General features: G+C 56.8%; 1 protein-coding gene across 9 annotated transcripts in view; it reads right to left on the reverse strand.

Annotated features, from left to right (window-relative positions):
• Window positions 1-746: 746 nt before the first annotated feature.
• Window positions 747-27,088, reverse strand: part of NUMA1 (nuclear mitotic apparatus protein 1) — a 43,216-nt gene continuing 16,874 nt past the window's right edge. For 4 of the 9 annotated variants that reach the window (XM_090030851.1, XM_090030850.1, XM_090030852.1 and 1 more), the window contains 24 exons: window positions 25,479-25,551; window positions 24,646-24,731; window positions 21,061-21,140; window positions 20,103-20,185; window positions 19,639-19,719; window positions 19,084-19,168; window positions 18,018-18,141; window positions 17,285-17,442; window positions 16,647-16,764; window positions 16,118-16,235; window positions 15,116-15,256; window positions 14,540-14,662; window positions 10,204-13,812; window positions 9,315-9,356; window positions 7,462-7,530; window positions 7,170-7,280; window positions 6,852-7,070; window positions 5,755-5,912; window positions 5,317-5,563; window positions 4,605-4,872; window positions 4,184-4,320; window positions 3,485-3,700; window positions 3,147-3,263; window positions 747-2,947 (listed from right to left, as the gene is read on the reverse strand). In XM_090030851.1, coding sequence (XP_089886977.1) covers window positions 2,687-2,947; window positions 3,147-3,263; window positions 3,485-3,700; window positions 4,184-4,320; window positions 4,605-4,872; window positions 5,317-5,563; window positions 5,755-5,912; window positions 6,852-7,070; window positions 7,170-7,280; window positions 7,462-7,530; window positions 9,315-9,356; window positions 10,204-13,812; window positions 14,540-14,662; window positions 15,116-15,256; window positions 16,118-16,235; window positions 16,647-16,764; window positions 17,285-17,442; window positions 18,018-18,141; window positions 19,084-19,168; window positions 19,639-19,719; window positions 20,103-20,185; window positions 21,061-21,140; window positions 24,646-24,731; window positions 25,479-25,520 — 6,693 coding nt within the window. In that variant the 5' untranslated portion in view covers window positions 25,521-25,551 and the 3' untranslated portion in view covers window positions 747-2,686. The remainder of the gene's footprint in view (window positions 2,948-3,146; window positions 3,264-3,484; window positions 3,701-4,183; window positions 4,321-4,604; window positions 4,873-5,316; window positions 5,564-5,754; window positions 5,913-6,851; window positions 7,071-7,169; window positions 7,281-7,461; window positions 7,531-9,314; window positions 9,357-10,203; window positions 13,813-14,539; window positions 14,663-15,115; window positions 15,257-16,117; window positions 16,236-16,646; window positions 16,765-17,284; window positions 17,443-18,017; window positions 18,142-19,083; window positions 19,169-19,638; window positions 19,720-20,102; window positions 20,186-21,060; window positions 21,141-24,645; window positions 24,732-25,478; window positions 25,552-27,088) is intronic. The other 5 variants (XR_016439672.1, XR_016439671.1, XM_090030854.1 and 2 more) reach the window with 5 other exon arrangements.

Below are 27,088 nucleotides of genomic sequence, written 5' to 3' on the forward strand. Positions count from 1 at the left end.
CCAGGTCCCCTCGTCCCTGGGCAGCAGAGCAGCCGGGTGACAGGCCGTGCAATTAGGGGCTGAAGCCAGGGGCAGGCGCCACCTCTTTCCCCTTAGGGGACAGCTCAATAAAGACCCTTCCCATGGCAAATTCCCTCCCGCCTTGTACCAAGTGTCTCGGGGCAGAAAAAGCCTAGGACCTCCCTGCCACGCACGTCTCAGCTCCAGCCACGCTCCTCTGCTGGGGTCGTGCTGGTGGCAACGCCAAGCTGGGGCTGCTCCAGGGGTACAGACCCAGCAAGGAGTTTGGAAAGCAGCCGAGAGGTCCAGGCCCTGCTGGGACCAGACATGCTGGGACCCAGGCTGGGTTTGTCTGGTTGGTGATGTGCCCCAGGGCAGGACGGGGGTGTGCACAGGTGGTGCTGCAGGAGGGGAAGAGAGGCGACACAGGGTTATAGGCACAGAGCAGCTATTCAAACCTGCACCCCCCCACCACCACTGCAGCTGCCCCAGTGCTGCACCATCCTCTGCCCCAGGGCAGGGGGGTAGGTGAACGCAGCTGGCCCTTCCCGGAGTGCGGAGGCACAACTGGCACATGGTGCAGCTGGACGAGCTCCCCCAGGCTCTCCTGTTCAAACGTGTGCCGGCTCCTTGGGCTGCCATGAGCCCTGAAGCCTGGGGCCAGCGCTCCGCTGTGCCAACGCCCTGAGCAGGGGGCCCCGGGGAGGAAGGTGGAGCTGGCTGCAAAGCAGTTCAGAGATGAGGCCTCAGGAGAAAAATACAGTTTATTTACAGAGTAGAAACATTTAAAAACGTTTTGTTGCTGGCTGGGCCAAGGAGGCAGGGGCTGGGGGGCTGCCCAGAGGGGTCCCTTCTGCAGGTGCCTCTCCCTGCCCTTGCCACACCCCCGCTGGGGGCTGGAGAAGCCGCTGCTTGTGAGAGACACGAGGACAGGGGATGCTGCAGCTTTGGGTCAAGGAAACGAGGGGCACCTTCCTGGCATGGCTCGTACCTGCAGGCAGGGCAGGGAGCCAAGGCATAGCCACCGAACCCTACTTACACCGAGAGATGTGAGGGTCCCTGCGGGGATACCAGGGCTCTACTGCTCCTGCTCTCCTGTCCCATTAAGGTCACAATCCTGGTGCCCCTAGGGCCAGGCAAGTTGCACACAGCCAGCAGCCCTGCCACAGGGCTGCCCGTCTGGATCCGCTGCAGGCACTTCCGGGGCTGCCAGGCCACGAGAAGTTGCTGTGGAGGGAGATGCCCCATGGCCACAGCCCACATGGCAGTGGCCTGCCCTAGGGACGTGGCTCTGGTCAGCCCTGTGCGCTTCATGTCGACGCAGGGAAGACCCGGCTCCCTCCAGCGCTTGAGGAGATGGGTCTGGGCAGGGGAGGCCGAGTGAGGAGCTACTATGGAGCAGGGAGCCCCCGCTACGGGCCCTGCGAGAAGCTGCCAGGCAAGCGAGGCCCAAGTGCACACTGGAGATATGTTCATGATAAGGAATTAGTACGTACATGATACTAGTGCCAGGGCCAGCGCGTGGCAGCCTGCTGGCTCCCGGGCTCTGTACAAGCACTGCCCCCAGCGCCGCAAGCAGGGCCGTAGGGGATACAAGGCAGCCCTGCTGGGAAAGCCACATCCCGTGGCAGGCAAACGGGGTTCTGATGGGGGGAGGAGCTAGGAGAACTGGGCCACGCAGGGCAGCGGTGCCCACTGCTGGCCTCTGCTCTGCACGCCAGGCACGCTGCATCCTCCGACGGCCGGAGAAGGGAGTTGAGGTGCCGACACCTCCACAGCCCCCTCCACATCGCAGGGAGCTGGGGCGCTCCCCACAGACTCTGCTCAGGCATGTGGGACGGTACCTGCCTGGCATGACTTCAGTGCAGGGGCGGTGTCTGGGCACTTGTCACAGCTGGAGTCCAGGCCCCTCTGTCCCCCTCCTCTCCTCTCCTCTCCTCTCCTCCGGCAGCGTCCATCGGGGCAGCCCTGCTGGCGGCTTTTGAGCAGGGAGGGAGAGAGGGCAGTGGCGGCGAGATGGAAGGCGGCTGGCGACAGGCTGGAGGTGAAAGTGCCCAGGGCAGCCTCTGCCCAGGCAGGCAGCGCAGCCAGGAGTGCGCTTAGAATTTCATGTCCTTAAGCGACTTGTGGTTGGCCTGAGGGAGAGAGAGGCTGCTTAGACCTGCTGGCGAGGGCGGGAGTTGCTGCAGGCCCAGCAGGGCCAGGAGGTGGCTGAAGTGAGGGGAGCTCGTGCGTCCCACAGCACTTGCAGCCAGACCTGGCACATCTCAGCCTCTCCAGGTGCCTCCCTGAAGGCCTCTGCACCCAGCAGAGGTGCAGCGCGCAGGGACCAGCTTCACGTCTCTGAGCCAGGCCCAGCCGCAGGGCCTTGCTGCCACCCTTCAGCTTCCCCAGGGCAGGCCCGAGAACTGGGAAGCGGGAGGAAGGGGGACACAGTAGTAGGGGCCCCAGGGATGCCGCTGCATGACCTGGCCTCGGGCTGACTACATGCTGCCTCAAGCCAGGGGCCCCCAGGGAATGCCTGAAGCCCCCAAATTACCGTATCCCTCCGGTTAAGACAAACCTCTTCTTCCCCTCAAGGAGGAGCACAGCAATCCTGCACGCAGGGATGGCCTGGAACAGGGCTCGTGGCAGCCCTCCTCGGGCTTGGGGAGCACAGGAGCTCAGGCTGGTGACTGAAAAGTCCCTAACTGGGGGCAGTGCAGGGGAACAGGCGCCCAATGGTGGTGCTGACACAGGCCGCCCTGCCCCACCCTGCCCAGCTCCGGGGTCCCCATACCTTGCCCTTGGGTGACTTGGCCGTGGCAATGCGGGGGGAGCGCCGGGTGCTGCCATGCGGGGAGTTCTTGGGAGTGGTTTTCCGGTTGGCCCCACGGCGCAGCAAGCTGCTCCCCAGCTTCTTGGGTGTGTTCAGGATGCTGAATGCCATGGACTGGCGCCTCTCTGACTGCAGGGGCAGAGAGGGGGCCTCCATGCTTAGCACGGCACTGCCGGCCCCGCTTCCTAGTGCCTGCAAAGCCTCCTCACTCCCCAGCAGGAGAGCAGTGGGGCAGGAGCTGGAGCAGCGCACCCAGCCCCGATCCTGACCACTCAGATACATCTCTGCCAGGCAAGCCAGCCCGGCACCTGGCAGACTAGGCACTCACCTGCTTGCTGGCTCCCTGCAACTCACTCTTTTTGCTGCCCTGGGTGCTGCGCTTGCGCTCTTCGTTGCGGTCCTTGGGGGTCTGAGGACGCGGGAAGCAACTGGTTGACTTCTTGGACTACGGAAAGAAGGAGGGATTGAGGACCAGGGAGGTAAGTCCCCTCTCCCTGCCCACCCACCTAACGAGTCAGTGCCCACACATATCCACTAGAAGCATGCACATGTGGGGCAGACAGCAGCGGAGGCAATGGAGGGGGCTGGCAAGATCCAGCAGAGGTGCAGGAGCAAAGGCTGCACGTAGCACTTGCAGCTCCATGCCCCAGGCTCCGCTGGTCTCACCTCAGGGGTGTCTGGGCCCTGGTGAGACTCGCCCGAGAGCCGCTTTCTCTGCTGCCGGGTGGTGATGCCTCCCCGCCAGCTGGTGCCGAGCGTGCTGTGGCGGGGGCCCATGGCCTCGGCGATCTGCGAGGGCTGCATGCTGGCCCGGCGCAGCGTCTCCTGCGGGTCGCCTGTTTTCACATCCTCGTCTGTGATGGCCGTCAAGGAGCTGGAGGGCTGCAAAAACACGCAGGCGTGGAGGAAATAAGTGAGGGGCAGCCTGAGGGTGCACAGGCCTGTCACCGCAGCATCTGTGCACGTTGGGCATCAAAGAAGCCATCTTCACTACCGTCCCCCCCGCAGGGGGCTGGATACTGTTGCTAAAGCAGTCTATGGCTTCTCTGTCCCGCAGAGGGAAGGGAAGATGGACAGGGTGCTACAGGAAGGGATCCCAGCTGGAGAAGCACACACTGAAGTGGACATGGCCTGGAAGAACAAAGCTGAAAGCCATGGGCAACTGCGGGGAACCCTCACTAGATCCAGGATGGGCAGCTCCTTGTGGCTTCAGCCTGTTACCAGACCACTGCATGGAAGTCCTCAAACCCAGGAGCTGCAGGGAAACTGCCAGGAGTTGAGCAGCCTCGCCTGGCCCTAGAGCAGAGGATGATCAGGTCGGGCAGGTAAGCAGCTTGTGCTTCCCCAGGTCTCCCCGGCTCTTACCCTCGTCTCCAAGGGGTAGCAGGTCTTCAGGTGGGGAGGACACACCCTGTTGCGCTGCTGCAGCTCGGCGATGCGGTTCCAGTCGTCCAGCTGCTCTGGTTCGTCTTGGCACGTGCCCAGGTAGAGGCTGCTCCGGCCTGCAAACCAGAGCAGGAAGCATCAGCACGCCCGAGGCCCTGGCGCAGAGGTGGGACTTCCGCCCCGGGCCTTCGCCAGCTCCCACAGGCCACAATGCTACCACCCACACACTACAAAAATCCTCTCCACATGGCTTTGCCAGGGAACCCTGACCCCATGCAGCCACTTCCAAGCTGCCCCTCAGACAGACCTACACCATGGCCTGGGCTGAGCCTCCACCTCAGTGCCACATTCGTAGGCCGCTAGCCAAGCATTTCAACGCCCCCATGGAGCCCAAGCTCACCGAGACTGGTGCTGCTGCCCGCCTGAGAGTGGCGCAGGGAGCTGCGGGTGGCAGGCCGGTAGCCAGGCAGGCTGAGCAGCGCAGAGTTGCCCGGGGTCTCTTCAGGGGAGGTGGCTTCTGGCTTGGCGAGGGATTCCCGAGAGGGGCAGCTGGTGAGCGAGCGGGTGGAGACCCCCGAGCGCAGCCTGCCCTTGGCCAGGGGGCTCTTCTGGGACAGCTCTGACCGGAGGCTGTAGAAAGACGTGTCGGCAGCGCTGTCGGGTTCCTTCTGCAGGGGGAAGCCAGGGGTTAGAACAGGAGGCCAGCCAGAGTGTGACCCCTGCCAAACGGCAGACCCACTTAACCTCAGGTAGGCAACCAAATCTTGGCCGACCCAGCCGCCTCTCCAGCTCACTGCGGGCTGGGACAGCGGATGCCTCAGTACATGGGAGTTGGTCGACAGGAAGGGAGCAGAAACCACTGTCCCCCAGGGTGGTCAGTGTGAGGCGGACACCCTGTGCAACTGGTGCTCCTCTGCTGCCCTCCCACGTGCCAGACATCCCAGGGGTTCTTTGGCATGGGACTGCCTGCAGGGAGGGCTCAGCATCCTGGAGGGGGCCTATGGTGCCGGGTCCTGAGCCAGCTTTTGAAGCAAGAAGGTCAGGGAACACCAAAGAAATCCTTCCTGGTGCTGCCGGGGGTGTGAACCTGGGGTGCCTCTGGCCCGTGTTACCTTCCTCATGGTGATATTGATGATCTGCGTGGTGCGCCGGCGCGCCGAGCGGGTTTTGCAGCCAGAGTCGAGTGACAGGTCACCCAGGGAGCCCAGGCTGCTCTCCAGCTTGGACTGGGTGCGGCTGGGGATGGGTGTGAAGTAGAGGCTCTCCAGGGACTCCACCTTCCGCGGCAGGCGCTGGGACGTGATCGATTCGGCGCTGTCGGGCACAGCGGAGGTCTCTGACTTGGAGCGGCCCGGTTTCCTACAGGGAGGGAACACAGCGTGATGTGGCAGCCCCCGGCCTGGGCAGGGCGGGGGCACCCAACCTGGATTTAGTGGGGAGCAGAGAACCACTGGCATGGCTTGTGGGAGGTAGGGGACCCCAATGACAGATCAGCACAGCCAATGCCCTCCCCCAGTCAGAGGCCCCCGGGATCCCCGCTCCCCAGGTACCTGGTGGAGTTGAGCGGCTGCAACTCATCGCTGCTCAGGTCCAGACTGTCGGTGCTGATGTCACCGGGGTGCTGACTGAAGGGGTCTCGGCTCTTCAGGGAGTCTGCAGCCACTTGGGACTTGCCCAGCTCCCGGAGCTGGCGATCTGCAAACTCCACCTGGCAGGGCGGGAGGGGCAGTGAGACAGGCTGCATGGGAATGGAGCACGGTTTGTGAGCCTCACTGGACACACAGCTCAAGTGCAGTAGGACCCCCCTCCTGTCCACCCCTCTAGGCCATGGGGACACTCTAGGACAGAGCAGATCCAGCCAGGTCCTGCTCCTATGAGCTTAGAGGGCAAATGCAGCCCAGCCAGCACCACTAGCGGGACTAGGGGACATGGCCAACTTCCAGCAACAATATTCTTGTGGAGCTAGTGCTTCCCTAGAGCATGTGGCAGCAACTGCAGGTAACAAGGGGGGAAGGATGGCCTCTTGGCTGCAGACAAAAGGCTGGGAATCGAGACACCTAGGGTCTGTTCTAGGCAAGAGGTCAAGTTCTTTAGTCTGCAGAGTGTGCAGCACTGCTCAGCTCATGGCCCTGGAGAAGGAGCAGGAATTACAGCCTGGCTCTGCGCTGTGGGCATAGGCTTGGTGCCCACTAAGGCATGGCATTCACGGGACAAGCTGCTTCAGTCTTAGGATCCATTGCCCACAGCCATCAGCCAACCGGGTCCCAGGGGCTCAGACCACCCCCAGGCCTTAGCCCACTGCTCCTGCAGGAGTCTCCTGGTCAGAGGCTTGGCAGAACCGAGCAGCCCGGATGTCCCATGTGCCCAGTGGAGAGTGTCAGAGCACAGGAAAGACACTGTAGGACTGTAGGTGGAAGCTGGTCACCTACAGCATCGCCCACTACCTCGAGAGTGAGACCCCCCACTGCCCACCACAAGGATGATGTTGGGTTGGAAGTCTGCCCTCTCCTTAGCTGTGGGCTTGCTGGGAGAGCAAGGAGCACCACAAGCCACAACTTAGCAATGGCAAGTGGATGCCCCAAAGCAGGGTCTGATGAGGTCAGATGGAAGGAAAGGAGCTGGTGCCTCCCCACACAGAAGGGCATACCTGAGCCTCCAGGCTGCGGACCTGGCTGCTGAGATTCCTACAGCTGAGCTCCGACTCCTTGGCCTGCAGAACGGTCTGCTGCAGCTCCTTGGCCAGCCGCTCCGACTCAGCCTTGAGCTCTGCGTTCTCTGTCTGCAGCTGCTCCAGCCCTTTCAGCTTCTCGGCCAGGTCCTGGTTCTGCTGCTTCTTGGCGTCATAGAAAGTCTTTGCCTTCTCCATCTAGGGGCAAGGAGCAGCACCACACTGCAGTCAAGCCATCCTAACCCTCCAGGGTCCTGGGGGAAAGGGAGTGGCACTGAGGGAGCCAGCTCTCCATACCTGAGCCTTGTAGTGCTCTGCAGCCTGCTCCTTCTGGGCCAGCTGCTCCTGCAGCTCTGAGATATTCTTCTGCTGGCGACTGGTCTCTTCCTGGAGCTCCCCTTCCAGCACCTACAGTCAGAGGCAGATGGAGAAGACAAGATGGTGCCCAGCTTGGATGATGCCCAGCTCTGTCTGGCCACCCCCACACGCAGCAGGAGTGAGAGAAGTCAGCCGTCACCTCCCGAGTTTGCTCAAAAGCCCCCGGGATTCAGCAGGCTCTGTGCACCCCTCCACCCCGCGCCTCGGCTACCTTCACTTTCTGCTGCTGGGCGCGAGTGACTCTTTCATGCTGGGCCACCTTTTTGTTCAGCTCCTCTACCTGGAAAGGAAGGGGTCAGTCATACCATTTCCTTGGGGACTGCAGGGCCGGGGGCTTTATGCAAGCCAACCGCAGATGCTAATCCACCTCACAGCATCCATGCCTCCCTACTAACGGGACCCAGCCTCCTCCTAGAGATGAGAGGGTTGGCTGGTGCCACCCCCTGCCTCATGAGCCAGGTCCAAGTCCTCCGTGACTGCCCTGAGACCTGCTCGGACCCCTGCTGCACTTGGAGGAGTTCAGGGCTGTCCACAATGCCAAGTCCTCTACAGTCCTAACCTTCCCCAGCAGAGAATGCAGCCGCTCGCAGAACTCATTCCAGCAACCCCAGTGCTGGAGCTTGCACCCCAGGGGGTGGGTTAGCAGGCTCTGGAAGCTCATAATAGCTTGTTAGTCTTTCTTGGCACAAGCACTTGATTTACATGAGAAAAGCAGGGTCATGTTAGAAGCAAAGTCCATTAAGCCATGAAGATCAGAGATGAGGAACCATAAAGATCAGAGATGAGGAACCAGTGCGAGGAATGAGAGGGTTAGATGTAGAGACACTACACAACGACCCAAGAGATCTTCCCCCATGGCCAGAAGCTCCAGCAGTTGTCTCCATTGCCAACTGTTTGCTATCCAAGCGTCAACATGAGGAGGTGACATACACATACAAGGCCTGACAGGCAGCTAGAACCAGGGATTAAGAGAGTCTTTGGTGCCCTCTGGATAGTCACCCTCACTGGTGTGGCCCAGACCAGCCTCTGGAGAGGAGGTTTGGGGAATTCAGTATTAGAATTGGAATCTGGTTTGCTCGGCATGGGGTTGACTTCAGATCGCAAGTCGAGAAGCTTGCTGACAAGGCCCAGACTGGGCAGAAAGGGTTGACATACGCACAGCCCTAGAAGGGGACGCCATGCAACAGAAGTTTGAGGAATGTAGGTGAGCTTGGACACTGGGACAGGGGACTTTAAAGCCATCCAGGGGAGCATGCTCTTTCTCGACAGCTGGTGCTGGGACCTGCTCTGGACTCAGGCCAGCTGGGCTCCTTTCCAACTCAAGTGTCACCAGAGACAGCACTGTGGTGACACTAGGCCCTCGACTGCAACTGCCAGCCAGCCCCTGCAGCACTGGTGCACACAGGAAGCAGACGCTTGAGGCGGGGTTGAGAGGGGAGGTGCTTTTAAGGCCACTTTCCAGAGCGGATCTACACCAAGGTCTCTCACTTGGTTGATGCTCCCTTATCAAGTGCCTCGCTGGAACCAGAGCACTCAGCTTAGCATAGCAGCTCAGCTGCAGGAGGGAACATCAGCCTTGTTATTGAAGGATGGGAGAGCCCCAGAGAGTTGAGGCTCAGCCTCTGGAAGGGTGGGGGCAAGGCAGGTCTGACTAGCAATTAAGAGGGAGGACCAGGCTGGCAGTGCCCATCCCTCAGATGCTGCCAGGGGCACAAAGCCTGCACAGCTATCTTCCTGCTGTGCTACTGCAGCGGGAAAGGAGAAAAGGAAAGCCATGCTGACCTGTGTGCCGAGACGTTTCGGCGATGTTAGGGCAGACACATGGGACTTGGTGGCTTTGGGTTAGAGACCACGTGGCCCTGGCACTGCCCCCCCACAGTGGGGTGAGAGCCCAAGCCAGTTACTCGGAGCAAACCAGCGCTCGTGGCTCGCTCTGGGACCACCCAGAGCCAAGTCCCCATTGCAAACAGTTCACAACAGGAGACGGCAGCTGTGGCGGGAAGCAGCAGCAGCTAGAGTCATGCACTGTCACCGTTTAAGCAGCGGGCACTTCGCATGTGTTACCTGCTTAGCTTGTTCTTTCTGAAATACCTCTAGCTGCTCCACCTGCGTAAAGGGGGTGGGCAAGGAAGGGACAGTGAATACAGCGCACGCTGGAAACAGATGGTCTATGCCTAAGGGCAGGGAGAGGGAGCTTGGGGAGGGCTTCTGCTCAGCCCTGACCGGGCGCTAGGGGAGAGGGAGACCAAGACCACGACCTACATGACCGCACTGGCTCTACAATTCATGCATAGAGTTGAGGCAGGGCCTCAACCCTGTGCAGTGCTAGCACCTGCTCTGTCATCCCAGTGCCCCTCTCTGAAGTCACAGCCACGCTGGAACGTAAAGAAAGCCTGAGCTACTGCACTGCTGGGTCACTTGTGGACAGGGATGGTGTTTTCCAGCCTCCTAACCTGTCCAACTGAGCATGTGGCAGAATTACCCAGCCAGGTCACCTATGTCTCTCAAAGGCGTTCCCCAAGCAAGGATCAATGTTTTGGCAGAGACAGGAGCACCGGTTCCTGGGGGTCCATGGAAGCAGCTGTTCCTTTTCCCACCCAAGTAAGACCTGAATACAGTCAGTTGGGGGTGTATTTAAGAGTGGACCCTAACGCTCTCTGGTACAGTCCTGCCCAGAGGAGCCATACATCCAGAGCCCTGGAGACCCAGTGGGTGGGTCTCCAGTGAATCACAGGAATTAAGGGCTGGAAGGGACCTCGAAAGATCAAGTCCAACCTCCCCCGCTCTGGAAAACGATCTGAGACCTGGTGGGACACTATGCATGACTGGGCTGTATGCATACAGGACTGCAGGCTGCACAAGAAGTGGTTTCCCCTTCCCTTCTCGTCAGCGCCCCCCTCCCCTCAGCCTGAGGACGCTCATATCCAGCTAAACTGCCCCAAGGGAGACTTACCTGAGACACCAGCTTCTGTCTCTCCTCCTGGAATTTCTGCCTCTCCTCAAGGACCTTGACTTTGGCATTCTCGTACTTGTTCGTCATTGCTTCCAGCTTCTTCATGGCTTCTTCAGCCTCCTGCTTGCTCCCAGCCACCAGCTTCCCCGACTCCAGCTTGAGGCGCTCCAGCTCTTGGGCGTGCTTCTCCTTCAGCTGGCTAAGCTCAGCATCGAACTTCTGTCGCCCGTGGCTGGACTTCTCGCTGAGCCCTCTGTTCTCCTCAGCCAGCCTGGCATTGGCCTGCTGGAGCACGGCGAGACGCTCCAGGTAGCTGGCGTTCTCCACTTGTAGCCTCTGCACTGCTCGGTCTTGTTCGGCGAATCTCTCTTTCACGCTGCGGACCTCTGCCAATTCCACTTTGGCCTTGGCGAGCTCTGCTTGCAAGGTGCTGGTAGCTCTCTGCCTCTGCTCCAGCTCTTCCCGGTGCTTGCTTTCCAGAGAGGACTGCTCGACCTGCTGCTGCTGGTACAGACGTTTCATGGGCATGAGCTCCCCAACAAGGGCTTGGGCTTTGGCGAGTTCTTGCTGCAGGGGGGACAACAGCTGTTCTTTTTGAAAGTACTTCTCCTGCCAGGCCTTCACCTCTGCACGGAGTTCCTCCTGGCGCTCGCCTTGGGAGTTCAGCTGCCTCTTCAGGGCATCAATGGATGCTTTCTGCTTCTCTGTCTCTTCCTGGTAGCTCTGCACTTCAGCCTTCATGATGGAGCACCTCTCTGCCGCGCGAGAGGCAGCGGTGGCCATTTCTGTCTGGAGGATCCGCAGCCGCTCCTCCAGCTTCCTGCTCTTCTCCGATTCTGCCGTGATCAGGCGCTTCAGCTCCTTGCTCTCCGCTTCCTTCTCCACCGCCTGCCGGTGGAAGATGGACCTCTCCTGCTGCAGGCTGCTGATCAGGCTGTTCTTCCTCTCCACCTCCTGGAGACACTGCGACACTTGTTCTTTCCAGCTCTCCTCCGATTTGCTCTTCTCTTGAGCAGAAGAACGTAGAGATGCCAACTCCTTCTCTGCTGCTGTGATGGCCTCTCTGCTCCGAGACAGCTCTTTCCCCTTCTCCAGCAGCTCCTTCTTCAGGGTCTCTATGGTGCCCCCCTGTCCAGCCTGGGTTGATTTAGAGGCTTCAAGGAGTTTCTCCAGCTCAGACACCTTTGCTTTCTGCTGCCCTATCTCCCTCAAAGCTTCCAGCTCTGCTTCCTGGTGTTTGGCCGTCATTGCTTTGGTCTCAGCAGCCGCTCTTTCCAGGCTGGTGATGATGTCTTGCTGCTCCCTGCACTTCTGCTCTAGTTTCTGCACTTCCGAGTTCAGCACCTCAGTCTCCTTCAGTTTCTCCTGATAGAGGTCTTGGCAGGAGCTGGATTCCTGCTCCCTGTGCCGGATCTTCTCCTCCAGGCTTTTGAGGGACATCTCCTTGGAGTACACGATGGACTTGATGCTGTCGATCTCTGCCTCTCGGGTTCTGGCAACCTCCAGGAAGCCCTGCAGCTCGCTCTCCATCTTGGCCGCCCGCTCCTTCAGGGCCTCCACGGAGGCAAGCTCCCCTTTCAGCTTGTTCACCGTCTTCTGCAGGTCTCTCAGCTCCTCGCCGCGAGAGACGTTTTTCAGACGGAGCTCCTCCAGCTCCCCTTCCTTCTCCTCGATCAGCTCCAAGGACCTAGCCAGCTCCTCCTGGTGTGTGGCACGCTCAGTCCTCTGCTCATTGAGGGTGTTCTGCAGTTGGACATCCAGCTCTGCCTTGCCAGCCTTCTCCGCCGCCAGGTTTGCCTTGGCTTGCTCCACCTCCTGAGCCAGGTGCTCGGCTTCCTTGTCCCGCAGGGCTAACTCATGTTTGTGAGCTTGCAGGGTTTCTTCCAGCCTGGCACTCAGCCGCTTGACCTCCCCAGACAGCTTCTCTGCTTCCAGTTCTTTTTCCTTTGTGACTGATGAAGCGCGGGCAAGGTCGGCCTCCGCCATGGTGAGGTCCTTGCTCTTCTGCTCTCGGAGACGCTTCACTTTCACTTCCAGCTCAGTCTTCCTAAGCCTTTCCTCAGACAGCTCCTTGGTGACCCCCTCAAGGGCCCCAGCCATTTTTCTCACTTCTGCCTGCAGCTGGGCAACCCGCTGGGCTGTTTCCTGGTCAGAAGCCGCCATCTTCTCCTGCAGAGAAGAGAGATTGGCCTTCAGCTTCTGCTCCACACTCTCCTTCTCCTTGAACCGTGCCAGGGAGCCAGCAAGGTCCGACTGAGCCAGCGCCAGCCTCTCCTGCTGCTCTTGGATCCTTTCCTCCAGCTCGGCCACTTTTCCCTGCTCCTTTTGCAGCTGCCGGCAGGCCTCTTGGTGGTCTTTGCTCAGGGATCTTACCTGTTCCTTCAGCTGCTCACGCGCACCTTCATCCCCTTTGGCCACTGAGGATATTTGTACCAGTTGACGTTGCAGCGTCTCCATCTTCTCCCCATACTCCTCTCCCAGCTGCTGCAGCTGCCTTTCCAGCGCTTGTCCCTTAGCTTTCTCCTCACCCACCTCCCGAGCCATCTGATCTCGGTGCTCCAAAAGCTTCTGGATTTCAGTCTCCAGCTCGTTTATCCGGGCCAGGTTCCCTTCGAGGGTCTCGGAAGCCCTCCTTTTCTCATCCTCCAAGATCCCCTCCGTGTTCCGGACTGACTCTTCCAGGAACAGGAGCCGCTCCTGGAGCCGGGCATTTTCCTTGGCCAGTTTTTCTTTCTCCAAAAGCTTCTGCTGACCTTCTTTTAGCTTGGTCTCCACTTCTCGGAGCTGGGCTTTCAGCGACTCGGCTGCTGCTGCCTGGACCTCACTCTGCTGGCACTTTGCAGTGAGCTCAAGGACTCTGGCATCCAGGTCTTGGACTCGCTGGCCCAGTTGGGCTTTCTCCCTCTGCAGGTCTAGCACAGAGGCTTGGCTGGTGTCTCTGGCTTTCTCCAAGGTTTGCATCTGGGTGGCCAAGGCTGCCAGCTCTGCCTCTTTTCCCTGCTGGAATTCCTGCAGTTGTAGCACAGCCAGTTCCCTCTCATGGAGGGCCTTTTCGTGCTCTTCTCTCAAGGCATCCAGCTGTCTGGCCTCCCCCTGGCTGGTCACTTCCATCTGCTGGGTGACGTGCAGCAGTTTCTCCTCATTGTGCCTCAGGGTGCTGCTCAGCTGGTCCACTTGGAGGCTCAGCCCCTGGATCGTCTCCCTGGAAGACTGTTCTTGCTTCTGGAGGTCTTTGGCTAGCTGTCCCTTCTGGGTTCTTTCCTCTTGCACCTGCTGGTGCAGGCTCATGAGCTCCTGCTCCTTCTGGAGGACGAAGGCATTGAGCTTGGCGATCTCTGCAGTAAGCGTGTTCACCTGAGTCGTCAGGCGTGCCTCCTGCTCTTGGGAGTCCTGCTCCAGCTTCTCTTTGGCCTGGTGGATCTCGGAGACTGAGCTCTGGAGGCTGCCAATAAGCTCCATGAGCTGAGCTTTCTCCTCTTTGAAGTGCTGCTGTTCAGTTTGGAGGTTCGCCTCATGCAGGCTCTTCTCCTCCTCCAGCTGAACGATGGTGGCTTGGAGCTCCATCACCTTAGCAGTGAGGCTTGCTACTTCCTGCTTTAGATCTTCAAGCTGAGAGAGCAGAGAGAAATGAAACATCGATGGCATTCAGTAATATTCCAGAGGAGACCTAGACACTTCTGCCCAACAGGGAGCCTGGAAAGTGCTCTGCTGCCTTACAGTTGCAGCAAGAGCTAGTTTCTTTAGTTCTCCCACCATTTCCAAGTCCTGGGGCAGAAAGCCTCACTGACTGGGTCGGACCCACCACTGTGTGGGGACAGGAGATGATTACACCCAGCCACCATGGCAGAAGCTACGCTGCAAAATAAGCTGGAGATTCCTCAGTCCTGCAATACCAAACATACCCACCCCAAAGGAGAGCCGAGCTGCCTTTACTACAGAACACCTGCGCCAGCAGCAGGACCTCACCCACCTATTGCTGCCATTGCCCAGCCCTGCCAGGCAAGCCACCCAGGACAGTCAGTTGCTGCGGTGCTTAGAGAAGTAAAATCCACATGAACAACAGAAAGGGCTGAGCTCTCCTTGGCACACAGATGGCCTGAGATGCTCTTCAGACTCTTCCAGTCATGCTGGCAGGAAGCCTGGAGGCTGCTCCTTTTAAATGAGCGGGGGGGGGAGGGGGCGGGGGGGAGTGCTGATCCCTGTGCACAGGCAAGAGGCAGCAGGCTGAGCTGTGCTTTCCCACAGCAGCTGGAAGCGAGATTCCCCCTACAGCCTGCTCTGAAAACCTCTCTATACTTGCTCTCTCTGTTCTAGCTCACACGAGACCCCGCCATACCTTGAGGACATCTCCCATAACCTCTCCTTTCTCCTCCATGGCGCCGTCCCCCAGCTTCGCCAACTGGTCCTCCAGCAAGGAGATCTTCCCCTGCAGAATCTCTATCTTCTCTTCCAAACATTTCTGGGGAACGAGGCACATGCATTAGCACATCTGGGCTGCGGGCAGGGGAGGAACTCAGACATCAGCAAAAGCTCTCACTCAGGCTGGCAAAACCTTCTGCATTCTTGTCGGGGCTCCGTGGCTGCTCATTCCACTGCTGGATTCTGCTCACTCCCCACTTGGGACCTTCACCGCAGACACTATTTCCTCACAAGGGTACAATGGATCCCACCCCCCACCCCAGGAATTAGCTAATACCATGCATAATTGAGCACCGTTTCCCTCATAATTAATGCAGGGTTTCCTCCTGTGGAGACAGGCACGCTGCTTCTGCGGTGCTCCTAGGCCCCACAAGCCCAAAGACATTGAGTGCTGGATTCCCCTTTCCCACCCCAACAGGGTTCCTGGAAGTACCAGAGACCCTTGGACTCCAAGCTCTGGCTGCTTCCCTGTACTGCACCAGTGCATCCTCACCTTCTCCTGGATGGCATTGTGGAGCTCGCTCTCCAGGTGGGTTTGCTTCTCACCCCCCTGTGTCAACGCTGCACTGTGCTCTTCAGAGAGCTCATTCAGAGCTTCTTGCAGCTGCATCAAGTGGCTGGCGAACTCCCGCAGCTGGATGGAATGGAAGCCCCACCCCCCCGACATACCGCCTGGTTAGAGGGTACACACAGCATGCTGGCAAGGTGTCTGGGACCCCCAACATCGTAATATCCCAGAGCTTCACATACAGCTCATTCTCTCAACCAAGGCAGGGCAACATAACCTGCCCAAAGATACAAGAGGCAGTTGGTGAGCAAGTCCTAGTCCAGGGAGCTTTATCACCACCAGATCACTCTTCTCCCCGGTGTCATCCCCTAACCCAGCCCCCCATGCCTCTGATGACAGCCAGGGGCCAGTCAACAATCAAGCTGTATGTGAGAACAGCTCCTACAACAATGGCTGCTGCCCAGGTCCAAAGCATGGTGCTATCCCAGGCTGTCACTACAGCAGGCTAGATCAGTGGTGCTAAGCCTTTCTGTCTCGTGGGCTTGATGGGCAGTGCCCAGTCTACCTGCAGGCCAGATCCAGACACTGGTTCTGATCTAGCATCTGGACCAGACACATCAGGGGACCCAGCTCTGATCCAGACACATGGGAGAAGGGGGCTTGGCCCAGTTCCAACATGTCTCCATGACAAGGTAGGGACACTATCTAGCCCTGATCCAGCCACAGGAGCAGGGTAGGGGGTATGGCCCAGAGTAGCTGAGAGAAAAGAGGAGGGAGGAAGAAAGATCCCAGTCATGCCTGGGAATTTGGCAGCAGGGAGGGTGGCAATATTAACTGCCACTGCTCCCCCACTGCCAATTTCCCCCACCCATGGGAAGCCCTGCAGGCTGGATGCTATGACTCTGCAGGCCAGTTTTGGCCCGTGGGCCAGAGGTTGAGCACCCCTCGGCTAGATCATCACCTTGGAGAAGCAGGGGTGCCCTGTACCTTGAAGGAGAGGTCCCCATTCTCCTCTGAGAGCTGGGTGATCTTTCGGTCCATCTGACCCTTTTCGGTCCTCAGGTCTTGGCACTGTTTTAAAGCTTCATGCAAACGCATCATCAGGCTACGGGAGAGAGGAGGGGAGCGGATTAGGTTTCCTGCCTTGCAGGAGGGAATGCCACTGGCAAAGAAGGGGGAGAAGCAGCTGCAAAACTGTTGTTTTCAATGTTAAGAGGAAGATGATAAGGGTCCCGAGGCACTGAGAGATGCTGGATTTTACTCAGAAACCAGCTTAGAACTAAAGAGTTCCTGGATCTCCGAACCTGCCAGTTACGAGGATTAAGAGGAACTGAGGAGAAGAAAAGTCCCTTTTCATACCCCTAGGGAATTCAGCTGAATCTAATCAGAGAGAGACAATAGCAGCTGTTGCATGCTTCAGACTAGCATAAGCCTCAGCTCCTGTCCTGTGTGCTACAGAAAGGATGTGGGTCTGAGCCCAGCTCAGAAGGGGACCAGGGCAGCCCTGAGCAGTTACCTCTCATTCTTTTCCCGCAGCTCTTCCAGCTCTTTGGGCTCCAGCTGCTCAGCAGCTTGCCTCTCATTCAGAAGGGTCAGGCGGTCGATCCGCTGCTGCAGCATGGTGATTTGAGTCTCTGGAGAGGAGATGGGAGGCACTGTTACTGTCCACGTTCAATGCCCAAAGGGCACAAGCTGAGCAACGTGCCTCTGTGCCCCAACGGGTGAATGACCACGCTGCACGATCCCGGTCACACCAGGAGCAACTGGTGGGATTGCCCAGTGCCTGGCTTGTAGCTGCTGCCTAGCTCCCATGCTAGGAGCTGCCACCCAACTAACAAGTCTCCAGCAGGGCTGGCTGTAGCAGCTTTCTGTTGCTAGCAGTGCAAGAGGGGAATCAGCTACATGGGCTCTGCCAGGGCAGAGGATCAGAAGAGTCTCTGGTTCAGAAGTTTCCCTTACGCCACACAAGTGTGGAGGATGCAGCTCCAGCCACCACCTCCCTCTATTTTGGTAGGAAAAAAGGGAACCAGAAGCCCCCAGGATAAGCCTGTTCTATTGGCTGTTGGCACAGACCGAGTCTGAGCAGTTAACAATCACATGGCCTGCAGTGCCGCTCACTTCCTTCCAGCCCAGCACATGCCAACAGCTACTGACCCTTCTCTGTGAGGAGTTTGCGGTTCTCCGCCAGCTCCAGCTCCAGCTCATCCCGGTTCTCCCTCTCTGCCACCAGCTGCTTCTTCAGTCGTCTCAGCTGGAACTGGGGGGTCTGCAGGATGTCACCCATGGGTGAAGCAGGCATGCCAGGAAGGAAGCTGTCACGAAACCATAGCTACACACTGTGCAAGACTGAGAGCCAAGAGACGGAGGGTGCTACCCCCACCCCAACACCCTCAGTAGAATCCCAGACCCACTGGGGCACCGACATCTAGGATACTGGCACATGATGACTGCCTGGAAAGAAGGACCCCTACCCCTTGATCCTACCCATGCCAAGTCCCAGACATTGGGGTGTGGATACAAAGACTTTCCCTTCCAGGACAGTGGCTCTTCAAACTCCCTTCTGCCCTGCAGTAAGTCATCAGGACATGGTGAGCTCTACTCCTCAGTGCAAGAGATCTCAGCTCAGTTCTTCCCAACCTGCCCCTGATCTTTACCACCAACCTCAGTCTCTCAAACCTTTCACAAGATGTCAGATTGACTTGGGACATGGGAGGGGAACCAGTACTTAAGAAACAACTGCTTTATGGGGACATCAGTACTCAGGATAACAGAGCATCCCAGTATGATCTCTGTTTCCTTACTGAATGAAGGGGCTTTCCTGCTGGACGGATCCCAGGCCAGGGTCACAGGAAAAAGCCAAAGCTGCCTAGGGAGGCTGGGAACATACTTGTTCAGGCTGGAGGAGGAGGCAATCTTCTGCAGCTCCAGGAAGCGCACCTCACGCGGGTGCTGGCGTGAGAACATTGGGGAATGCTCCTCAGAGCTGCTGCTGGAGACACTACATGATGATGCTGGGGAGAAAAATCAAGAGACATCAAACGAGCTTGCCCTGATGCAGGGGATGGGGAAGGCTTAGAAGCTTAAATGTTCAAGATTGAATGCTTGTGTCCTACAAACCACAGGTCAGATACTAGTGAGGTCAGTCCTGCACCAACACCATCCTCCTCACATAGGCTGGTCAGCTCCACAGGGGTATTGAGAGTATGGGGTCTGCCCTGCCCTGATGTCCTTGCACAAGACAAGACATCTGCTGCCATCACAGCTGTGAAGCACAATCCACCCTGTCCCTCCCCAAGAGCAGTGTCATGAGAGGTGGGGTGGGACCAAAAGCAGAGCTGTCGCCCTCATTCTTGCAGTGCTCAGTAGCAGCGAGGCAGGACGTCTGGCTCTTGGCAGCGCTCCGTGGCACAAAACATGATCCCCAAGTGAAGGACCTTGGGGAAGGAGGATCTGCTCACTAAAACAACGCAGTCCTTCAGTGTTTGGCAGCCTTGGCTGGCTCCACTGCTGTGTTGAGGGCTTGGGCCAACCCCATTTTGGCAAGTTCTGCGTAACAGCAAGTTTGCTCCTGGAGCGCTGGAATCCACCGCTTGGTGGCACCAGTCTGCTGGAAAAGGCCATCGTAGCCAACTGAGATGGCAGCAGCATGAACACAAGAGGGCAAAAGAACAAGGGAAGGTCCCCGTGCTGGGAACTGGTTCTCACCCTAGTGCCCTTGTAGCTGAGGGCTATTTTTGTCCCATTCCCATTTAGACCTTAGGAACTACTATAATAAACCTGATGACTAATGGGGTCAACCTTTCCCACTTGATGGGGGATGGGAACGTGCCAAGCAAACTGCTGCTCCCTGTGCAGGGCCCAGCCACTTCTGCAGGGCTAGTGCCAACAGCGCCTGCTATTTTAAGTGATATGATAAGCCAGCTTTGGTGAGTCACCACCACCACAGAACCCACCTCTCTTCTGCAGAAAGATCTCTAGGTTCTCGCTAAGGCCCTCTTCATTGTCCAGCACAAACTTGAGAATGGTGGCCAGCTCAGCCTGAGGAAGAGATAGCACGGGATGAGCAGCCAGGCTGCTGTAGGTACGCATTGGTGGGAAGGAACACCAGAGCTGCCACCCCCCCTAGCACCGTTTAAGAGAGAGGTACTGAGAAGCAAAACAAGTGGCCCAGAGATCAGAGCCCTGCCAAGCCCGTGATTCTCTACCTATCATGCTAGGCAGAAGGGCATGGAACATGCCAGCTGCCAGGAGAGGCTTATGGAAGTAAGGGAAGGAAGCACTACCGGAGCTGGGAGGTCTAACTGACAAAGAAGGGAGGAGATGTGCCATACCCCAAGGCCTCACAACCCATCAGGGACAGGCTTGGGACTGCAACCCAAAGCCGCAGGCACAAAATTGTCTCTGCTCACTTGACACCCCTATACACGATCACGCTTCCTCCCCCCACACCTGTGGCTGGATCAGTGGCTGGATGGAGTGTCATACAACAAGCCTGCAAGGAGGGTTACCTGGATTTTGTACTCAAATTCGTTCCAGTCCTTGGGGCTTTTGATGCTTATGGAGGTGTGGTACAGGAGTAGCACAGTCACCTGGAAACAGATGCTATGGGTCACAAGGAGGAATTAAGCTCCATAACACATGCGTTCAGCTGGACACAGATTCACTCTGGTGGCTGCATCGTCCCTTGTGTGCTGCCTCCTGCTTTGTGTGAGGCCACAAGAGGAGAATGAGTCTGCACGTGCATCCCCCTCTCCCTGCACCACTGGCTCGGTCACCCAAAAGTCATTCTCAGTTTCTTTGAATTTGTGCAAGCTGCTGCGCCCAGCACCATGCCTGCTCTCTTACTGCACATGTCCTCCACAGGTTTAGGTAACATAAGAGCTCCATTACAGTTGTCCCAGAAGGCTTCACCTCTCTGTTTGGACCCATTGTTGGCTACCGCTTCATACAGACACCAGAGACCTACAGGTACCTTAGCCAGCTCCAGCTCCTCTCCCTCCAAGAGCTTCTCCACTGACACCAGGCTCTCCGTGGTGGACTTGTGCTTGCAGTGCTCTGCAATGGAAAGCAAAAGGGCTGGTTACACCGGAGTCTCTGCTGCACTTGCCTCCAAGGGGCAGGATTCAAGACCTCCTCCCTCCTCCTCACTTTCCAACCCCGAGGGCTAACAGCATCCCCACCCCATCATCGCATGCTAAAAGCATCCCCACCCCCTCATTACACCAAGGCTAGCATAACCAGCTCAACACATCCAATATGCCAGGGGAGGAGAATCCCCACCTGCACTGCCCAGGCAACACAAGACAGGGCAACAAGCTCGCTGCTGAAGCTCAGCCTTGGACCCTAAACAGGGTAACCAGGCAAGGTCTTTTGCTTAACCTTTCACTTTTGCTGGGATCAGGCTGGGCCTTCCCTGGTCCAAGCCTCTGATCCAGCTCCCTTTGGCAATCCCTCTACTCCTGTTGGTGTCCCAGTATTGGCCCCAAATTGCATCCCCTTTAGATTTATACACCCACTTCCACTATGGAAAGCAAGCATAATATCTAGTTGTCACAGAAGTCGCTGCTTCTTGATCAGATATTCCAGCTCATTTTGACTGAGACCCAAGGTTAACACACCTAAAGATCCAGCCATACCCTGTTGCATCAGATGTGTTGGGCTGGTTATGCTAATGGCATGTGATGATCAGGTGGGGATGCCGTTAGCATGCCAGATATCCACCTCCTGTGCTGGGCAGATCCCAGAGCAAGCGCTCTGCTCTGCCTCTAGAGCATATCTGCAGACATCTCCGTAAGATACTTTTCCCCTGTGCTGCCAAGCCTCATGGCAACACCGCTTACATCCATGGGGCACTGGTTACATCAGTGACTCAGCTCACATGGGACTGAGTGTACCTAGAAAGCCACAACCAGAAGGGTGGAATTCCTTACTCTGTAGAAAGCTGCAGATAAACGCTATCCTCTCCGGCAGGGGCTGCTGCAGAGCCGACTCTCCCTCCTCTGTGTCATGGCTGAAAGAGTACACACGGGTTATTTGACCCCCTGGGGATGAGGCCGAAGCTGCTCGTGCAAGGCTTGGTGCTCTGTTACAGGAAGACAGAGCCTTACGCAATAGGTTTCTTGCTTTCCCTATTCCCTGCACCAGCAGGGGAACAAATCTGGTCCAGATGACGGGATCTCGGCAGCCTGCCACGGGGACTGAGCACGCGCACAGCACGTTGCTGACAAGACGCTGCTGCCTGGAGTACTTACAACCAGCATAAAATATGCACATTCCCTTCCCCCACCCAGCTCATAAACAGATCCACCCTCCCAGTCTTTTCCAGAGCCCGCATTAACATGGCTGTGTTTATTTCCTTGCCTGTGCAGCTGCCAAGAGGCGGGGAGGGGAAAGGAAGGGAAGGCTGGGAGGGGATACTATGGTTCCAGAGCAGTCAGCAGAAGGAGCTCAAGAAGGGACACAAGTTTTAAGGGGAGAGAGAACTACTAGATTTAGAGAATGCGTTGGGTGCCCCAGCCATTTACAAATTGGTGGGCATCTGCTTGCCAGTTCAAGCCAATCAGCCCCTTCCCCAGAACATGACTGAACTGCAGGAGTGTCCCTTACTACCCGGGCAGCCTGTGAAGAAGCCCAATTTCTAACAGATGGCCCTGCTAGGACCGGTGGCTCAGAACGCTTCTCACATCAGCTCGGGGCCAGATTCTGGCGTGGAGATGCAGCAGTGCCCACCAGCAAGGTCAGAGGAGCTGTGCACTGTACCCAGGCTACGAGCACCTTCTCTGTGCATTTGACAGCTTGGTGCAGCTTTGAGGGGCCCCTGGAAAGCAGCTTCCACTTCCCTAGGTCCAAACCACCACATTTTTTCTTCCAACAGCCAGGAAGAGCAGCACATACTTGGGCAATAACCATCTACAATTCTCGTTTACACCCATTGAAAATAAGGGCTGGAAGGGACCTCAGGGGCTCACATCTAATCCAACCCCCTGCTAGAGCAGGACCAGTCCCAACTACATCCCAGCCAAGGCTTTGTCTACCTGAGTCTTCAAACCCTCCAAGGATGGAGAGTCCACTACCTCTCTGGGTAACCTGTTCCAGTGCTTCACCACCCTCCTCGTGAGAGAGATTTTCCTTATATCCAACCTCAACTTCCCTTGCTGCAACTTAAGCCCATTGCTTCTTGCTCTGTCATCTGCCCCCGCTAAGAACAGCCCAGCTCCATCCTCTTTGCAACCCTCCTCCAGGGAGTTCAACACTGCTATTCAATCCCTCTCAGTCTTCTCTTCTGCAGACTCAATAAGCCTAGTTCCCTCAGCCTCTCCTCCCAAGTCATGTCCCCCAGGTCTCCAACCATTTTCACTGCACTCCACTGGACTCTCTCCAATGTGTCCACCACAGCCTTTCTGTAGTAGGGGCCTCACAACTGGACACAGGACTCCAGATGTGGCCTCCCCAGTGTTGAATACAGGGGAAGAATCACCCGATCTGCTGGCAACGTTCCTATTAATGCAGCCCAGGATGCTGTTTACCCTTTTTGGCAACAAGAGCCCACTGTTGGCTCACTTGCTTCAAGGTTGGCCGAGGTCTTTTCCCATTGTGACACAAACCCAGATGCTCAAATGCTGGGACTTGTCCAGGAACGAAGGAAGCTGGACAGTGACTGCAAATGTGTTTGGGACCTTTAGGTTACCACATGCAGACACTTTAGAAGGCTTTCTATCCACTCGCCTCATTTCAGAGCTCCCCCCAGCCAGGCTTTCCCTCATACCCTCTTCCTGTTCTGGACAGGAGTCAGGCCCAGCAAGTCAGTTCATACAGACAGGTCTGCTAATTTGTTAATCGGAATTAGATTAACCAGGTCTGACTAAATATATCCTTTGCAGGCAGCTCCTTCCTCCCCACCCACCCACTGCACAGTCAGATCCCAGCTCTGGAGCAGGCTCTTGTTACACAGCAAGGGATAATTATAGCAGACAGGCGTCCACCAAGGCTCCCAAAGGAAGAAATTGCAATGCAAGGCAGCGCCCAACTAGGAATAACAGCCTCCCATTCCACACATGGCTCCTCTCTGCTTCAGCTCCTGCATGCGACTCAGCGCTTGAGCGTGCCCAATTCCAATTCCAGCTTCCATTATGTTGTAAAGGCTTTTTATAATCCGGCTCACAGGCAGTAAAAGCTGTGCCTGGACGAGGCATTGCTATGAGCTCAGTCCCCAAAGCCATGTCACCTCCTCCCCCCATATTCCCCAGACAGCCAAGCACTGCTCAGTGCTGGAATGGCATACAGAGCCCATAGCACACTAGAGGCCTCGGAGTCCCAGAGACACGAGGCAGCAGCAGGCCTGGCATTCCCAGGGGCAGCTTGAAATGTACTGGTGGAGAGAAGCCAGGCCATCTCTTGACAGGTGACTCAGCAGCCACAGCTGCCACAAATCACCCCTGTCAGGTGGAGGTGGAGGAGCAGCTTCTGGGCTTCCATGTCACTGCCAGGACTAGGAGAAGGCGGCACTAACTTGGTGCATGGGTCTTTTCCATCAACCCCTCCTGGATTTCTGCATTCACTTGGGGCAATTTCTACAGCTCAAGTCTGGGACTGTGCACCACGGCAGAGACAGCAACTGTGGGAGTGAGCTAGGCTCTTTGGGGCACTGTGTCACTAGACGATTTAACAGTTCCATGCTCTGTCCTTGCCCTCGGCATCATTGCACAGCTGTAGCCCATGGAAGCGCACAAGCCATGGCACATAAGACCCTTGGATCTCTCCAGGATGCATGAGAAGGAATGAGGCATGTGACTCAGGCCCAAGGGGTGCTCTTGGGTCTGCAGCTGGCAGCCCACCCTTTTGTTTGCACGCTGAAGTCAGTGCTGAAGTTGGAAGCACAGTCAGAGTCCCGCCACATCGCCTACACGCAGCTGGTCTGAATGGAGCTGTGCTTCAGTGGGGTTCCTCAGCACTGGCTGAACCTCTCAAAGTCAGACCCTGCTTTTGAGAGACTTGAGGGTGCTCTGGACCCCCTCAGGCTAGGCCTACAGTCCTTTCTCTCCTGGAGCAAAGAAGCTGCTCATAAGCCTCCCAGATAACCCAGGCAGGCTCTAAACCTGTTCCTGTGGCAGATGGGCTTTGTATTTGGATCCCGTGCCAGTGGATGGTAGACTAAAACCGTCCCAATCAGAGGCTGGTGACCTATAGCCTGTGGGTTGGATCTAGGCTGCCACAGCTTGGGGAAAAGCAGCATGCAGCTAAGATTGGCATGTCCCCCTTACCCTGCTGCTATTCCCCTTTGCAGCCTTCCCAGCTGCTCTCTCTTGCCTTCTACAGTACTGAATTCACCGCTACCCACTGCTTCTGGGAACAAGAACCAGCAGCATATGGCACAGGTGGTACAGGCAGCAGGAGGGTGGGTGCTATGGAGGGAGGCATGGCAGCTCACCACTCTAAAAAGCTGCCAACCCCTGCACTCTTGGGTAGAGTCCTGCCAGGCAGTTCAAGGGGGGACCAGGTAGCTCTTTTCTACTCACATTTTGTTAATGATCTTGATGAAGACGCTGCAGTCCTGGAGCTGTGCCAGGTCACCAAGGGCACTGTCAACTTTCAGACTGTTGACCTGGGGATGCGACAGGACAATCAAAAAGCTGGATCCCAGCAGAAAGCCAGTCTAGGACTACCAGCACCTGCCTGCTCTGTGAAGCACTTGGCTTTGAACATGCAGCTTCTGGGGCATAAGGCAGTCTCTTTCAAACCCTGCTTCCATCCCCAAAACCAAGCCTGAGACTACCTATCTGGAAGGAGAAAGGCCAGTGCAGCTCCTGGGACTTACAGCTTTGCACTCTGTGGTCAAACGTGGGCCAACTCAAAGCCAAGACACCAATACAGACCCTCATTTGTTTCTCCACGGAGGTTCAAGTCAATTCAGACACTGCTTGGGTGTGCCCATGAGAAGCCCTGCCTCATTTTACACCTACTGTGCCCTGACCACATTCCCTTTAACCTCCAACTCTACCTTAAGCACTGAGCTCTGTCTCCACCCCAGCCTGGAGGCCCAGGATTTCCAACTGGACCTGTGAGCAAACTCTGCCCCACACCCTCACTTCCTGCCATATCATGCCATTAGAACTTAGTAGCCTTGCAGGGAGCAGCCAGAAGGTAACAACACCCAGCAGGAAGGGTCAACCCCTGCCGGGACCCTCCCATTGCAGTCACAAAGAGACTCCTTCAAATGAATACCCCCTGCCCGGTGCTTTGCAGAAACATCCCCCTGACCCTTCCCTATCAGAGCCCAGGGGGAAGAAACTGCATCAAACAAGGCCAAAAGACCAATAGGCAAGAACCAAAAGAAGCAGGGACATTTTACCCAGGCAAGAAGAGCCGTGGCTCTCGAGGTGTGAAGAGGCATCCTTGCAACGCTGCCAGCTTACCCTCCGCACCTAGAAGGGCCAAAAAGAAAAAGAGCTGTTAAAGCCTAAATGCAGCAACAAGATTCATATCCAGGCAGTGCCTGACAGTGGGCACCAATTCTGGCAAAGGAGAAGCTAACACAGGGCTGGCATTAGCCCTGTGCCTTCCCACTGCTGTGAAACCTGCTGAGAACACAGCAGTCTGGTTTACAGGCAGGGAAAGATGCTGGGAGTGGTTACATGACGTAGAACTGGAAATGATGCCCCGGTCTGCCGGCCTGAAGGCCCCTGCTCCAGCTGCTAATACTAAACACTGCCAGGTATTTATTTCCTATCTTCCACATGGGCTAGTCAAGAGGAAACAGTTTCATCCAACCCACAGTGTACACACTTCTGGGGGTAGGAAAGAGGGCATTTCAGCCACCCATAACAATTTTACAACAGTTTAGACAGCGAGAAAAAGAGTCCCCATCTAATTGACAACAGCAAAGCAATTATAGTCTGATGACCTAAATTCTCAAGTTAAAATGCAGCTCAGATAGCAATTAAAAAATGCCTGGGCCCTACAATTTCTATGAGAGTTGGGACTCAGCTGAAAGCCATAAACGTTGAATAGTCTGTTTATTATTTCAGGTTGTCTCGCTTCTCTCTGTGGGGCAAGCTACCTATTAATCATGTCTATTATGGAAGTCCCGAGGAGCCGGCGTGCACCAGCACGGCACAGAACCAGATGCTGAAAGAGGAGGAGGAAGTCCCTGCCCCAAGCAGCTCCCAGACAAGCTGAACACACAGGACAGAGGGGAAGCAAACCTCTGAACCAGCTGGTTCGAAGGGGAGCGACTGCCAGGCTGTCCTCCAAATGCCACCTTCTGCTGGTCACCTTGTGAACCGGCAAGTCTGGGATCAAGGTGTTTCCATCCCTCTCCCATCCCTGCTGAACAGGGAAGCAAAGGACAAGTGCCCTGCAAGGAACCTTTGTGTGAGACATGACATCTGCTCCAGCACTGTAGCTCAGAGGGTTCTAGCAGGGCCTGGGGCCTATCCACCACAGTTGATTTTGCCCCTCCAGATTTAGCAACTCCAGCAACTCACAGATTTAGATTTGCCAGCCAAGTGGGGAACCTGCCCCCAACCTGCCTCCTGGCCTGCTCTCGTGCTGAGGGCTTGAAGATGCAGCCAAGGATTTGGAGAACAAACCCAGTCCAAGCTGCAGGGTTTTTGGTTAAGATACAAGCATAAGGATAAGAGGAGGCCTGCAGCATGCTGGACGCCACACGCAGACCTGCCCGCTGGATCATCGAATCAAAGAAAATGAGGGCTGGAAGGGACCTCAGGAGGTCACTTCTAATCCAACCCCCTGCTCAAAGCAGGACCAGCTCCAACTACATCATCCCAGCCAAGGCTTTGTCTAACACCGTCTTAAAAACCACCCATGATACAGTCCACAACCTCTCTGGGTAACCTGTTCCAGTGCTTCACCACCCTCCTACTGAGAAAATTCTCCCTGATATCTAACCTAATATCTAACCTAAACTTGCTGCAGCTGGAGCCCACTGCCCCTTGTTTT

Source organism: Crocodylus siamensis, chromosome 1 (genome assembly GCF_052110815.1).
Source record: "Crocodylus siamensis isolate JL-2025a chromosome 1, ASM5211081v1, whole genome shotgun sequence".
Lineage (NCBI taxonomy): Eukaryota > Metazoa > Chordata > Crocodylia > Crocodylidae > Crocodylus > Crocodylus siamensis.